The sequence below is a fragment of the Cherax quadricarinatus genome, chromosome 1 (assembly GCF_038502225.1).
Source record: "Cherax quadricarinatus isolate ZL_2023a chromosome 1, ASM3850222v1, whole genome shotgun sequence".
NCBI classification, from domain to species: domain Eukaryota; kingdom Metazoa; phylum Arthropoda; class Malacostraca; order Decapoda; family Parastacidae; genus Cherax; species Cherax quadricarinatus.
The window spans coordinates 90,831,259-90,848,608 of NC_091292.1; the positions used below are offsets into that span (position 1 = coordinate 90,831,259).

At 37.6% G+C, this 17,350-nt stretch overlaps 1 protein-coding gene across 3 annotated transcripts in view; it reads left to right on the forward strand.

Annotated features, from left to right (window-relative positions):
* The window catches only part of Cog2 (conserved oligomeric Golgi complex subunit 2), a 150,157-nt gene extending 140,080 nt beyond the window's left edge, over window positions 1-10,077 (forward strand). For all 3 annotated transcript variants that reach the window (XM_070083863.1, XM_070083875.1, XM_070083870.1), the window contains 4 exons: window positions 4,859-5,114; window positions 5,689-5,971; window positions 6,509-6,689; window positions 9,785-10,077. In XM_070083863.1, the coding sequence (XP_069939964.1) occupies window positions 4,859-5,114; window positions 5,689-5,971; window positions 6,509-6,689; window positions 9,785-9,880 (816 nt within the window). In that variant the 3' untranslated portion in view covers window positions 9,881-10,077. The remainder of the gene's footprint in view (window positions 1-4,858; window positions 5,115-5,688; window positions 5,972-6,508; window positions 6,690-9,784) is intronic.
* The last annotated feature ends 7,273 nt before the right edge of the window (window positions 10,078-17,350 follow it).

Genomic DNA, 17,350 nt, shown 5'->3' on the forward strand with positions numbered 1-17,350 from the left:
TGGCCTACTAGATGATCAGCCTGTAACTGATTTCATCAACAATATGAACAACACACTTCTCATACCAACAATAACTAAACCAACCAGGCTCACTGAAACAAGTGCAACCATAATAGACCACATATGGACCAATATACTAGCCCCCCTTAAATCAGGGATAATCACAGATAGCACTACAGACCACTACCCTACCTTCCTCTTGACAAACATTAGTAATAAAGTTGGTAAAATTACCGACAATATGTAAAGTAAAAGGACACAGGTAATGGCTTGATAAAGCTCCTGGAGAGCGTAACGTTGCCACAGTAAATGTCACATTAGTTGCACTTGTGTCCTTTTACTTTACACAAACATTAGTAAACCACCACTTGAATACAACAAAGTTTCATAAGGAAGTTCACAGCTGACCTAGAGACTGTTGACTGGCCTACAGAATTCTCCAAGGCCAATGGTATTGATGACTGGACAGACATTTTTCTTAACAAATTACTTAGACTATACAACAAACATTGTCCTATAAAAACGAAACAGATCACAAACAAACGGCTTGGTTGCCCATGGCTAACCAGCACCATTCTGAAATCCATTGATAAGAAACACCAATATGAAAAGCAATATAGACAGGTCTTAATACACAAAGATATTCTTAAACACTATTCATCAGTCCTCACCAAAGTAATAAAGAAAGCCAAACAACTATACTACTCCAGTAGATTCACTGACACAAGAGGAGATATAAAAAAGACCTGGAAAACACTCTCTCAGATTCTAGGGACCCACAAACTGAAAAAAAACAAGAATATTGCCCTAACTAAACCTAATGAAACACCACTGCATCCCACTGACACAGCTAACAAGATAAACAACTTCTTCTTAACCATAGGTTCTAATCTCGCCAATAAAATCCCACGCACCAATGCCCATGCCGGGGACTACCTAGATGGGAATTTCCCAAATTCCTTCTATCTTGCTCCAACTGAGCCCATGGAAGTCACCGAGATTATAAAGTCACTTAAAAGTAACTCAGGGAATCTGTCTCATGTCCCACCATTATTGTACAAGAGAGCGGCCCATGTCCTCTCGCATGCTATCTCATTACTTTTTAACAAGTCACTAGAAACTAGCACCTTCCCGAAACTACTCAAGACGGCAAGGGTTACACCAATACATAAAGGTGGTGACCCTACAGATTTAAACAACTATAGGCCAATATCAAACTTACCATTGCTATCCAAAATCTTTGAGAAACTCGTGCACAGGAGACTATATTCATTTATTACGGCACAAAACATACTCAACCCCTGCCAGTTTAGATTCAGGAAAAATAAAAGCACTATCAATGCAATCATAAAAATGCTAGATCTGCTTTACACAGCATTGGAAAATAAGGAATATCCACTAGGAATTTTTATTAACCTAAGAAAAGCTTTTGACACAGTAGACCATGGAATCCTACTCCACAAACTTGACCATTATGGTATAAGAGGCCATGCGCTTGCATATTTCAAATCTTACCTTACTAATAGGTATCAGTGTCACCATTAAAGACACAGCATCAACAATACAGCCACTTGATACTGGAGTTCTGCAGGGAAGTGTCCTTGGTCCCCTGCTCTTCCTCATATACATCAATGATCTTCCAAACGTATCTCAACACCTGAACCCCATTCTCTTTGCTGACGACATGACTTATGTCATCTCTCACCCTAATCTTGCCACCCTCAACACCATTGTTAATGAGGAGCTGATCAAAATATCGACTTGGATGACAGCCAATAAACTTACGCTTAACACTGACAAAACCTACTACATTATGTTTGGTAGCAGAGCAGGAGATGCGCAAATTAACATTAAGATCGACAACACTCTAATTGCCAGGCATAATGAGGGCAAATTCCTAGGCCTATACCTCGACAACAACCTGAACTTCAGCACCCATATCCAACACATAACCAAAAAAGTATCCAAAACAGTTGGGATCCTCTCCAAGATACGATACTACGTGCCGCAAACTGCCCTTCTCACACTATACCATTCACTTATATATCCATACCTCACCTATGCTATCTGTGCTTGGGGTTCAACTGCAGCAACACACCTAAAGCCAATAATAACCCAACAAAAAGCCACAGTAAGAATAATCACTAAATCCCATCCCTGGCAACACACCCCCCCACTCTTCATAGATCTAAACTTACTCCCTGTTCAGTACATCCACACTTACTACTGTACAGTCTACATCTACAGGACCTTAAATTCCAATATTAACCTTGACCTAAAACGCTTTCTTGATAGTTGCAACAGAACCCACAGACACATCACCAGACACAAACATCTCTATGACATTCCCCGTGTCCGACTAAACCTTTACAAAAATTCAATGTATGTCAAAGGCCCTAAAATCTGGATCACCCTACCTGAAAATTCTAAAACTGCAGACACATTCATCACCTTCAAAACTACCATAAGAAAACATCTTATCTCCCTGATACACCCTGTCAACTAATTACACGAATACCACCTGGTGGTTAACACTTACACTCACTCACCCATTTGACCATAAACAGAAATATCAATCTCAATCTCAAAATAATGAATCTTAACTAGTCATAAGTTGGCCTGTGATACTCCAATACTGAAACTATGTATAGTGCCAAAACAAAAGCATTCACATTGCTAAACTCACAAACTAGTATTTAGTCCTTAGCCATAATACCAACTAACCTCATAATTTTGTAATATTTTAAACTTAAGATTTAATTTAAGTCTGCCCGAAATGCCTAGCCATGCTAGGTGTTCTAGTGGTACACTCTGTAATTATTATTTTACTACATGTAAACCACACAATAATCAAATTCTGTAAACTCAGCATTGTAATCCTTAAGGAGAATAAATTTTGAATTTGAATTTGAATTTGAATTATAATAGACAGCTTCAAAAGGCTGTCACAAGATGGCAGTGTTTACCAAAACAAAGAGGGAGCGGTTGTGGCCGCCTCCACCTGTTACATAATGACATATTTTATTCATTCTAGAGTATATATCATGTTTCTATGTCATTCATATTGTTTGTTATGTCATATTAGATGAACTGTGATATATAAATAAGCCATATAGATGGTATTAGCGAAATTATTCATGAAGTATTTTGCCCAGTCTCCAGACAAACTCTTGTCCACCACCAACACCGCCCATACCACTACATGAATGACGTATTTTATTCATTCTAGAGTATACATGTATATCATGTTTCTATGTTATTTATATTGTTTGTTATGTCATATTAGATGAACTGTGATAGATAAATAAGCCGTATATATGATATTAGCTAAATTATTCATGAAGTATTTTGCCCGGTCTCCAGACAAATTCGTCCACCACCGACACTGCCCATACCACCACATGAATGATATATTTTATTCATTTTAGAGTATATATCATATTTGTATATTGTTTATATTGTTTATTATGTCATATTAGATTAAGTGAGATAGATAAATATTAGCGAAATTATTGAAGTACAGAATTCCACTGGAACAGATTAATGCATTTCACTTAATTTAAATGAGGAAAATTGACTCTGCAAACGAGCAAATCCAGTTGCGAGCAAGGTCATGGAACGGATTAAACTCGCAAGTAGAGGTTCCACTGTATGTCATAATGTATAAGAGGAGTAAATGGTGTAAGTGTTGTTGTTGGGTTTAAGGGCCGCCACTGAGAGAAGCCATGTTGGTGAATGTGGAAGCTTCTGCCACCACCACCATCACTTACACAATGTATGTAATTTATAAATAAGAAATATTTACATTTTAATTTATAAATAAGTTTATTCAGGTATACACAAATACAGTTACATAGATTATCATATGTGTAAAGTACCTAGGATATCCCAAAAAATGTCAGAGTGACTTATGTATTTCCATTGGAGTCCTTTTATATTTACACTTATATTTACTTTTATGCTTACATTTTTATATTTACACTTACCTTGGGGGAGATGTTAGTTTAATTAGTTAGCTTGATGGAGGAGATGCTGGCAGAGGTTTAGGGTAGTGGAAGATAGCAGGCGGGCACATGTTCAGCAGATAAACACACATCTAACAACATTGGAGAGTTACTTTCGTGTCTTTTTCTATCGCTTACTCGCTTAACTTACTTGCTACACTGTTAATTCTACGCTTTATTGCTGACTGGCACTATAGCCTTTATCGATACCTGCTGCTTTAGTATTGTACATATCGTAAAATCACTGAATCACTGCAGAAGGCACATTCTCCCCTCTCTCTTCCTTCTCCACTTTGGTACTTTGCTACAAGTTTTTTCTTGAATTTTATTGTGTTTCTTTCCTTCTTTATCACAGGGCTGGCACTAGGAACTTTCTTTGGGCCCATGGTGGCTTATTTAGCAGTTACAAGCACTAAAAACAATGGAATAATACAAAATATATCGCATGTACGCATGGAATCGACCGCAGCGGCTTGTAAACAGTGGCACACTGGCTATACATGAAGTCTTGGAGTGGCTGGGCCCGCTCAGGGCACATGGACACATTCAGGACGAAAGCCTTTAGATGAGTTTTTCGGCGTTGGTAGAGCCAATATTTTGACGCCAAAGAGAGCTGTTAGTCAATTTTGGCATTAGACGATGCCACCATTAGTTGAGGGTCCACTGTACTGGTCAGAGAGCCTGTCGTAAGTCTGAAGTGTTGGTAAACGAGTATGTCGCTAAGTGAGGAGAGGCTGTATTTTCATATCCTTGTTATGTTGTATATGTTATGTCATATATTAGTGTTCTTGAAGGCTGCAAATGATAAGCATTTAAAATGCATTAATTCATGTATCAGATATTCTCATTTTTAGGCATTAACTCCATCAAAGCTCACCAAGGAAACCCACACTCCCACAAAGCCACGAGAATCACTGAATTCTAACAGTGACAGATTATCAACAAAATCAGGAGACAAATCACAAAGACAGTCAAGCTATACCAGAGATACTGCAGTTGGTCTAGTTCATGATGTTCAAAAAATGGCCCAGAAACTTCCTTCTTTGTACTCTCAGTCAGTTGAACCACTTGTGGCCCACCTTCCAGCTGATAAATTGTCTCTTATAGATGGTAAGTCTTTCAGTTTTCCTCACCTGTTATTTTTGATAAATGCACAGTCTTAGCAGTAGTTGTGATATATTGTGGGCTGTGTTTGTTTTTAGAGCTGAGTGTATTTCATCTACAATAGATAATTGTCAACATTATTAAATGACATTATTAAATGACATTGGAGATGGAGGTTGGAAGTATAAAAAGAAGTTTTTGGCTTTTTTTGGGCTCATAGGAATGTAACCCTATTTTTCCCATAAGTTCTTCAGTTTTTTTAACGCAGATTTACGTAACACGGCATTTTTAGGAGCATAACTATTGTGTAATATAATGGTCTACTGTAATACAAGTTGTTGCTGCCAAGTGATCATTTTGTGCCACCTTTAACACACCATAAAACCATTATTTTTATTTTGGTTTAATTTATCCTTTCATTGTTCTGCTTAGAAAATTATGCTCATGCAAACTGTATTTTTCTTGATAAGGGTTTAATTCTCTGTTCATTTGTCATGCTATCGTTCTTACCTCATGTATAATCTTTTTTTCTCGTGTTCTTTAGCATAAAAATAATTTTTAATTTATTGCATTCTTTCAGCTGAACTTAATGAACAAAGCATTAAAATGTCAAAACATGTAAGTGGACTTAGTGAAGTAATAATCCAGGATCTGATTGGAGCAACAAGCATGTCACTACGTCAAGTGGCAGATACACCTCGTCTCTATCGACGTACAAACCGTGCTCCTCCCACATCACACCAGCCATATATTGCAGCTGCAACATCAGTACTATCAGCATTTTCTAATGATAATTCTGGAAAAGTGGACTGTGATCTGATAGTTCATTGGATAACAAGGGTGTGCACTGACGTATCTGAACAGTGAGTTACTTGCTACTGCAGCACTGTTTTCTCTCTTGTATTGTTTTTTTCAGCTGTTGCAATTGTTATGCTTGAGATTATTTAGTAAAGCTTATAGTTTCTCCATTGAAAGAATAAAAGGGTTATTCTGTCTGTAATTGATGGCTGATGACTTTAGCTACATTCCACATTATCATTTTAATAAATTCTATTTTTACAAATCATATCTTTGCTTTCTACTTGAACTTAAAGTAAATGTTCATTTAGCATGACCTTGCACTGTGCACTACTGCACAAGAAATTTTTATTAAAGTGAATACTAGAAAGTAAACAGAATACAAAATTTTCTTCCATCAAATTTTATTAGATAATTTTTACATTGTAATTTACTCTTCCCAGCATTGTTTTATGGTCTTTAGACAGTTTAAATCTAAAATTTAAATTTGGATTGTGAATATAACAAGTACAGTATATGTATTACTGTACTTTATTTAATTTTAAGAAAAGTCTACTGTAGTTTTTTGTTATTTGTATGATTAACCAAGTATGCTTTTTCAGATATAGAAAATTGACATATGATGTTTTAAGTTCTGTTCATAAGATGGAAGAAAGTCTTAAGAGACTGAAGCGTGCAAGGGACAGGGGAGCTCAAGGTGGTGCTGAAGTTAGTGGTGGTCTTTCTGATGATGACAAGATTCGCATTCAGATCTGTCTAGATGTGGAATACTTTGGAAGTCAGGTTAGCAATTAGTTTTTATGTTGCCCAATCCTAGGCACCTAACAGTGTTATTGTTTTCATCAGTTAGTTTCCAAATACCATAACAAACTCCCTTAACTCTTAGAGGGTCTAGACCCCTATCTGAAAATTCCTCACAGGATTCAAGAATTTAAGAAAAAATATTATTTTTTCTTATGAAATGGTAGAGAATCTTTTTCTGAAGGTAATAAAACAAAAAGTACGAAATTTTGTAAAAAATTTACGAAATTACGCTCTTGCGAATTTTGCTGTGTCAGTGATATTTACGCATTGGCGATTTTGCCCGGTTTGAGTCCTACTTTTGGCCAATTACATTGTTCCATTAGACCAAATTCTTAGTTATTTCACTAGTATGTATTCCATTTTATCTATTGAGCACAAGAAATCACCCAATCAATTATTTCAACTACCCAGTAAAGTGATTGGAAATTGGTAATTTGACCAATTTCACACAAAGTTCAAAATATTTAAATTTCAAAATAGGGTTCAGAATAAACAGTGCAGGCATTTCTGGTACTAAAATAACATTTCCTCTATTTATTAGTTACTTTTCCAGGCTTTACACAAGAATTTCATTTTGACTTTTTTTTTTTTCACAAAGAATTTTTATTCACACCAAAATAATAGAAGATTTACTGTTATGCAATATTGTAATAATTGTATAAATAATATCACTGCATTAGTAAACTTACATTAGACCCCCAGTTGACGTGTATTGGATGCGTGATGTGATTTGTTTACTCTTGAACTTCAGCAAAAATTTAACATTTCCGCTACTTTGAGCTTAATTTCAAGCTATTTTGAGTACTAAAACCAATCAAAATCATCTCTATTTCTGTAATATATGCATCCAGTTTAAGCAACCTCCCCCTGCTATGTAAACTAAATTAAATTAACACAATACCAGAGAAATTATTATTGACTTCATGCGCATCAAGAAAGATAAATACAGCATGCTTTTATATGAATTTTAACTTGAGCATCTACTAATGAAAGGCATCTTTCTCCACTACTTGTACTGTGCAGTATGATCTTTGTAACTAGGAAACACCCAAACTTGTGGGCCAACAGCCCTATCATTCCTGTTGATAATGGTCCTTAGTCATCTTAATAAAATTAAAAGGGTTTATAGATCTGAGGTGGATAAAATGTGATGTAGTTGTCAGTTTAAGTGCTAGAAAGATGTGAAAGAAGAAAGAGGATTGAGAGGCAAAGGTTAAACATCCAACTGATATGTGAATGTGTTAAATTGGATAGAGTGGTCTTAGTTGATGTAGTCTTTGGAGCTGGAACACTGAAGGGATTCATGGAAATCTTATTGAGTCTTGGAGGCAAGAATTATAATACCCGCAGTTGTAAAACAAAGTGAGGATGTTGTGATAGTGGGTTATTATTGGAGAAAGTTGTCTCTGCTGTTCTGGAAAAGCAACTAGGGATCACAGGATGGTGACTGATGTTTCTTCGTTGGGCCTCCCTGCATCAAAAGGAAATGGTCAGTGTATAAAACAAATGCTAAATACTCTCGCGCATACATGTGCTAATGCATGCATGCATGTGTGTGTGTGTTTTCTCTCATACTGGCTGTTTCCCACCACGGTTGGGTGACCCAAAAAAGAAGAAAGTTTTTCTTATATTTAGCAATACATACAGGAGAAGGGGTTACTAGCCCCTTGCTTCTGGAATTTGTTGTCTCTATAATGTGTATACAGTAGGGCCCTGCTTTATGGCGTTTCACCTTACAGCATTCCACTAATATGGACATTTCAAATTATGACCAAAACTCTCTCTATGGCTTCCCCACCTGACTTTCTAATACAGTCACCGTGCCCCACCCAGTTTATTTACATTCTCCATGAGCACGACTCTCCATTATGTCTGGAAACTTTCCAAAATTTCAAGTGTTTTAAAGTTATATTTCATATTTTATATATACTCTGATAATTATACTTTTGTGTACCTGTATCTAAATAAACTTAACACACTGTGCTGGCATGCAGGTACAAGTTAAAACCACTAAGAGTTGTCTTCTTAGTCTTCAAGATGCCATATTATTAATGATAACACACATTAATAATCACTGAGGCGCATTAAATGTCATATATTACATTAATATAAACATTTTAATTAATCCATCTGTGATATTTTTTGTCAAAATTATGTAATAAACATGCTAGGTAACATATAAACATGATAAATACACCTCACAGTAGAATAAATTAACATAAATATGAAATATTTTTCCATTCTTGTCAGAAAGACTAACATTTTCTCTAGTTCAACACCAAAGAAAATGTGTACACAGTAGTATTAATGGGGTATCCATAGAAAACTATTCCTATCATATGCCTTCACTCAGAGCATTATTCCTTCTTAAAATGGTGTGTTACATGAGAACGGGAGTGTTGCTCTTTTATTTATTCTTCTTTACCGTGGAGACAACTTGTACACAATGTAAGGTGTTTATATTATGGTATAAGATTCACAGACATGGGAACGAACGTGTATCAACGAAAAACAGACTCATTCGTCTGTTTGTTTACATACTCTGCGGCTCTGTCCTCTCTCATTTACTCGTTCTCTCTCTCTCATTTATTTGTTTTTATATCATTTACTCAAACCCTGCATGAAGACTACAAATATTTTAAGGTAAGTAATGAGTGTACTGTACATTGCTCTAGGGCACTTTAAATGTCATAGTATATTACGTTTGGGTGAGGTGGCCTGGCAGGCTACCATACCTCCCACACCTGACTTCTTACAGTACTACTCCCCTCACCCTACATTAAGACTACAAATATTTTGAGGTAAGTAATGAGTATACTGTGTGTGTATTTTGGTTTTTTAATGTTTTTAATGCCTAGTTCTATTGCTAACTTAATATATGTTAGTGTAAACTTGTTATCTGGCATTTATAAGTGGAAAAAATGGTGTTCTGCTTTCCAGCGGTAGCCGGGAACGTAACCTGCCATATAAGTGGGGCCCTACTGTATTTTATGAATATTTTAGGTAATTTTTTCCAATTTTTTTATGAATTACTGCATATAATAGACCTGATTATAGTTATTTTGTTATTACAGATGAAGACCCTCTCAGTTGACATGAATGCAATTGAATCATTCATTGGTCTTCTTACAATGGCTCAGAATGCTCGGGATGGAAAATTTATACCATAAAATGTATGTTTACTGTAATGTGAAGAGTTTGGCTGTCTTCAAGATGAATGGGTTGTAAACCAAATTTTTTGTGTATTGAATAACTAGGTGTTTAATTATACTCGCTAATTATTATTATTATAATCAAAAAGATATACTTGCTAATAAAATAATTTATATTGGAAAATTATGCAAAAGTAAATTAGTACAGTATAATAGTTTTGTATGATTTTTTCCTTTTATATAATTTTTCAACTTCACATAAGGGAAATGGCATAATAATAATAATTTTCTTATATTTTTTTAATAATTTTCAATACTTGTAAAAGAAAAAAAAATAAACCAAAATATTTTGGGCTATTAGTAGTGAAGGAGCCAAGGCAAATTATGTTTAGTAATGCAGAAGGAAAGTAGAAGAGGAGAGTAGCAACAAACTTGAGCTTTAATTGTGGTATCACTTCTCACATCCACTGTTTTACCCTATCAGTGTATACAGCTGTAGCCCGAGAAAGAATGAGTGAGTGTTCAAGAGAGAGCATAAGGTTGTGGTAGGAAGGCATGGAAATGGGGAGAAGCAAACTTGAATCATTAGAGCTTCCCAAGGAGAGAAGAACTGCAGATGCAGGGTGAACATGAAGAACTGATAAATTAAGGAATGTCATTGGAGTACAACTACAAAGAGGAAAGGGGTACAGCAAGTGGAGACAACAATGAAATAAGTTTCATTTATTATAACAACGAAATAAACCAGGCTTACTATTAACCACAAAAAGGACAAAATAGCTGAAACAACAGGTTTCACATTGTTCATCCAAAGAGGGGACACATGCCTCTGTATACAGGCTCTCATCCAGGGAAGAACAAAAAGGTCCAAAGAACATGATAAATGGGCTCATGTTTAGAGAATAGTAGCAAGCAAGGGAGGCTGAAGATCAAAGTTGATCTCTGTAGTCTAGTTCAGATAAGATTTGGGATGAACATATTGAAGCAAGGCTCATCTCATCTGCCTCCCCCAAGAAAAGTTTTAAGCAAATTTAGGCAGCCATGATAGGCAACTTTTGATGAGGTTGCATTATAAGCATTGTCAGATAATAATAAAAAACAAGCACTAAACCCATTAAGGTTATACAGCTCTGCAGGGCAGAGGGTGTTGCTGAAGCAGAGAGGAGCCAGAGGTGCAGAGGCTAACAGAGGTAGAGTTACAAAGGGTTGTGAGGAATATTAGGGCTGTGAGGAGCACTAAAAGAACTACAATGGTACCTTGACTTACGAGTGCCCCATTACAAGTTTTCCGAGTTATGAGCTGTCGCTCGGTCAATTTTTTGCTTCAAGTTGCAAGCCAAAATCCAAGTTAGGAGCGAGCTTCAGATACATCACCACTCGCAGGACATATGGAGGAAATATCAAAAACCTTAATAATAACCAATGTGTAACATCCTTTCAATTTTGATACCACTGGTAGTGTCATCCTGCCAAAATGTTCTATAACGTATGCCTTAAAAAAAGAGAAACAATTCTGGAACACATGTAATACATGTTCAGCTGGTTGGGTGGCCAGCTGGCTGGCTGATTTGCTTTGGCTATCTCTATCTCCTTCTGTCTGTGTTATAAGTCAAGGTACCACTGTATTATCAAAGTTTGTGCAATAAATCAGTTGCTGTCAAGAAGTCAGAGAATGCCTGAGTAAATATAGAAAGTTAATACGAGTTTTGATCCATTATAGAAGTTGTGGGATCTTGCTTAGTTTCTCAGCATAATGAAAAAAAATTTCATATAAATGCAGACCTTATCAGTGTCCATGAGTTTTTTAAGTACACTTCCAGTTATAAGGCCTCGTGGGAGTCTTTGTTTACACAGAGCACGATGCTGTTCATGTGTGAATGTATGATAGGTGGCACCACCACTCACATTCCCTCCTCCACTAGCATTACATGCATCACTATAACTGTCATCACCAACACCACTACCAACATTGTTTTCATGACATTTATCAACAGTATTGTATTCAACATTAATGTCAATGTGGTTAACCTCATTACACTCATCGCTAACATTATCACTATTACTAACATTATAGACACCACTGCCCTTATCACTATTACTAACATCATAGACAGTCTACCACTGCCCTCAGCATGATGCTCACTGATGTGTTTATGGTGAAAACATTGATGTCACTCTTAGCAAGTGCCCAGCAAGTATTTGTGGCATCACCACATGGGAGCACTATGAACTGCTTAGAGGGCTGTTCTACAGGCGGTTTGTTGAGGATAGCTTGTGCCTTGAGTCTGTAATTTTGGGTGAAGAAAGATGGAAACCGAAGACATAAAGGCTTGTGTTATGTAAATACATTCTTCAAGAAAACAAGGGCTGGAGATGCAAAGAGCTCTCAAGAAGCCAATGAGGACTCCTCTTTTAGTGTGGGTGTCTTCGTGTGAATAGAAGTGTACAAGGTTGTCCTTGTTGGTAGGTTTTCTACACACTTTGAAGAGAAGTTTGTTACTGCCAGGAGATCTGCACAGGAGGACGTTGAGGAAAGTAAGTTTGCCATCTTTTTTGAGTTCAATTGTAAACTTTATTGATGGCTTGGCAGCATCAATCTTGTCGATTAGGGCCTGGATATCAAGACGTCTCGGATAGAAAACCAACATATCATTAACATATCTTAGCCAGGTAACAATGTTGGGAATGAGGGTGCTGAATTTCTCTGTCTCTAGGTTTTCCCATGAAGATAATTATAATCTCAGTTGTACTATAGCTCATTCTAGCTCAATACATAGACTATACCAAAGTCATTACAAGTAAGAGTCTTGTGCTATATTTAATTTGTTTTTTTATATTATTAGTTTATACCTAGTTATACTTTAGCTCATTCCAGCACAACACATAGACAACACCAACTCCATTATGTGTATTAGTGACTATACTCTACATGACCAAAATGCTATAGCTATATACTTGTCCAAACTTCCCACCACTACAGATATCAGTACTAAAACTCAACACACAACTCAGGATATAAATAACCATAATTTAAACCTAGAAGATGATTGATCACGTTGACCCTGATCTAAACCTCCATAATCTGACACACAACCAAAACCTATTGGAAAGTAACTGCCTTTACTACACAGCATCACAAGCCAGCACTATCCTAAACAATGCTAAAAGTCTATCAGTACTTAACTACAACATCAGGTCCTTAAGCAAACACTATGATGACCTCCTGGCACTCCTTGAATCACTAAAGACACCCTTCTCCTGCATTATTCTTACTGAGACCTGGCTTAAGCAGGACACAATAGATATCTACCCTCTACCAGGATACACAGCAATCCACAACTGCAGACCATACCAAGTTGGGGGTGGTATTGCAATCTATTACTCTAACCAATTATCTTGTATTAGCACCACTTGCTTTAGTGATGAATATGGAGAATACATTTTTGCTAATTTTACTGTAAAAAACTTTAAGATGCCTATAACAATCGGTGCCATTTACCGGATACCCCACACAAACATCCCAAATTTCAGTGAGAAATTAAAGGTACTAATAACAAACAGACAAATGAATAAGCACCACCTTCTCTTAGCTGGAGACTTCAACATCAACCTTGGCCTACTAGATGATCAGCCTGTAACTGATTTCATCAACCATATGAACAACACACTTCTCATACCAACAATAACTAAACCAACCAGGCTCACTGAAACAAGTGCAACCATAATAGACCACATATGGACCAATATACTAGCCCCCCTTAAATCAGGGATAATCACAGATAGCACTACAGACCACTACCCTACCTTCCTCTTGACAAACATTAGTAAACCACCACTTGAATACAACAAAGTTTCATTTAGACTCCATGATGAGGCCTCTATAAGGAAGTTCACACCTGACCTAGAGACTGTTGACTGGCCTACAGAATTCTCCAAGGCCAATGGTATTGATGACTGGACAGACATTTTTCTTAACAAATTACTTAGACTATACAACAAACATTCGCCGAGCTCTCAGTAGTAGTACCAGTTCCTAGTAACCAGTTACCAGTAACCAGTGTACCAGTAGATGACTCACTACCAACCGTCTGTGTGAATCATTGACTGTATTCATATTGCTGCTGACCATAGCAGGATTTCAAACACCCTCGCACTGTAGACACTTGTGAGTCAGTCGTAGTTAGGCAGAGAGAGAGACAGGTCGGCTGTTGGCGCTTTCCATACTTCCCGTTATATATTATACGTACTACCAGCCTACGTGAGTATTCTTACCCCATCCATGTATCGAAAACCCACATGACACAAACATTGTCCTATAAAAACAAAACAGATCACAAACAAACGGCTTGGTTGCCCATGGCTAACCAGCACCATTCTGAAATCCATTGATAAGAAACACCAATATGAAAAGCAATATACCTGGAGTTTACCTGGAGAGAGTTCCGGGGGTCAATGCCCCCGTGGCCCGGTCTGTGACCAGGCCTCCTGGTGGATCAGAGCCTGATCAACCAGGCTGTTGCTGCTGGCTGCATGCAAACCAACGTACGAGCCACAGCCCGGCTGGTCAGGAACCGACTTTAGGTGCTTGTCCAGTGCCAGCTTGAAGACTGCCAGGGGTCTGTTGGTAATCCCCCATATGTATGCTGGGAGGCAGTTGAACAGTCTCGGGGCCCCTGACACTTATTGTATGGTCTCTTAACGTGCTAGTGACACCCCTGCTTTTCATTGGGGGGATGTTGCATCGTCTGCCAAGTCTTTTACTTTCGTAGTGAGTGATTTTCGTGTGCAAGTTCGGTACTAGTCCCTCTAGGATTTTCCAGGTGTATATAATCATGTATCTCTCCCGCCTGCGTTCCAGGGAATACAGGTTTAGGAACCTCAAGCGCTCCCAGTAATTTAGGTGTTTTATCTCCGTTATGCGCGCCGTGAAGGTTCTCTGTACATTTTCTAGGTCAGCCTTTTCACCTGCCTTGAAAGGTGCTGTTAGTGTGCAGCAATATTCCAGCCTAGATAGAACAAGTGACCTGAAGAGTGTCATCACAAGGCCTAATACACAAAGATATTCTTAAACACTATTCATCAGTCCTCACCTAAGTAATAAAGAAAGCCAAACAACTATACTACTCCAGTAGATTCACTAACACAAGAGGAGATATAAAAAGGACCTGGAAAACACTCTCTCAGAATATTGTCCTAACTAAACCTACTGAAACACCACTGCATCCCACTGACACAGCTAACAAGATAAACGACTTCTTCTCAACCATAGGTTCTAATCTCGCCAATATTATTATAATCAAAAAGAAGCGCTAAGCCACAAGGGCTATACAGCATCTCGGAAATAAAATCCCACGTACCAATGCCCATGCCGGGGACTACCTAGATGGGAATTTCCCAAATACCTTCTATCTTGCTCCAACTGAGCCCACGGAAGTCACCGAGATTATAAAGTCACTTAAAAATAACTCAGGGAATCTGTCTCATGTCCCACCATTATTGTACAAGAGAGAGGCCCATGTCCTCTCGCATGCTATCTCATTACTTTTTAACAAGTCACTAGAAACTAGCACCTTCCCGAAACTACTCAAGACGGCAAGGGTTACACCAATACATAAAGGTGGTGACCCTACAGATTTAAACAACTATAGGCCAATATCAAACTTACCATTGCTATCCAAAATCTTCGAGAAACTTGTGCACAGGAGACTATATTCATTTATAACGGCACAAAACATACTCAACCCCTGCCAATTTGGATTCAGGAAAAATAAAAGCACTAACGATGCAGTCATAAAAATGCTAGATCTGCTTTACACAGCATTGGAAAATAAGGAATATCCACTAGGAATTTTTATTGACCTAAGAAAAGCTTTTGACACAGTAGACCACGGAATCCTACTCCACAAACTTGACCATTATGGTATAAGAGGCCATGTGCTTGCATATTTCAAATCTTACCTTACTAATAGGTATCAGTATGTCACCATTAAAGACACAGCATCAACAACACAGCCACTTGATACTGGAGTTCCGCAGGGAAGTGTCCTTGGTCCCCTGCTCTTCCTCATATACATCAGTGATCTTCCAAACGTATCTCAACACCTGAACCCCATTCTCTTTGCTGACGACACGACTTATGTCATCTCTCACCCTAATCTTGCCACCCTCAACACCATTGTTAATGAGGAGCTGATCAAAATATCGACTTGGATGACAGCCAATAAACTTACGCTTAACGCTGACAAAACCTACTACATTATGTTTGGTAACAGAGCAGGAAATGCACAAATTAACATTAAGATCGACAACACTCTAATTGCCTGGCATAATGAGGGCAAATTCCTAGGCCTATACCTCGACAAAAACCTGAACTTCAGCACCCATATCCAACACATAACCAAAAAAGTATCCAAAACGGTTGGGATCCTCTCCAAGATACGATACTATGTGCCGCAAACTGCCCTTCTCACACTATACCATTCACTTATATATATCCATACCTCACCTATGCTATCTGTGCTTGGGGTTCAACTGCAGCAACACACCTAAAGCCAATAATAACCCAACAAAAAGCCGCAGTAAGAATAATCACTAAATCCCATCCCTGGCAACACCCCCCCCCCCCCCACTCTTCATAGATCTAAACTTACTCCCTGTTCAGTACATCCACACTTACTACTGTGCAATCTACATCTACAGGACCTTAAATTCCAATATTAACCTTGACCTAAAACGCTTTCTTGATAACTGTGACAGAACCCACAGGCACAACACCAGACACAAACATCTCTATGATATTCCCCGTGTCCGACTAAACCTTTACAAAAATTCAATGTATGTCAAAGGCCCTAAAATCTGGAACACCCTACCTGAGAACTCTAGAACTGCTGACACATTCATCACCTTCAAAACTACCATAAGAAAATATCTTATCTCCCTGATACACCCTGTCAACTAATTACAAGAATACCACCTGGTGGTTAACACTTACACTCACTCACCCATTTGACCATAAACAGAAATATCAATCTCAATCTCAAAATAATGAATCTTAACTAGTCATAAGTTGGCCTGTGATACTCCAATACTGAAACTATGTATAGTGCCAAAACAAAAGCATTCACATTGCTAAACTCACAAACTAGTATTTAGTCACTTAGCCATAATACCAACTAACCTCATAATTTTGTAATATTTTCAACTTAAGATTTAATTTAAGTCTGCCCAAAATGCCTAGCCATGCTAGGTGTTCTAGTGGTACACTCTGTAATTATTATTTTACTACATGTAAACCACACAATAACCAAATTCTGTAAACTCAGCATTGTAATCCTTAAAGAGAATAAATTTTGAATTTGAATTATAATAGACAGCTTCAAAAGGCTGTCACTAGATGGCAGTGTTTACCACAACAAAGAGGGAGCGGTTGTGGCCGCCTCCACCTGTTACATAATGACATATTTTATTCATTCTAGAGTATATATCATG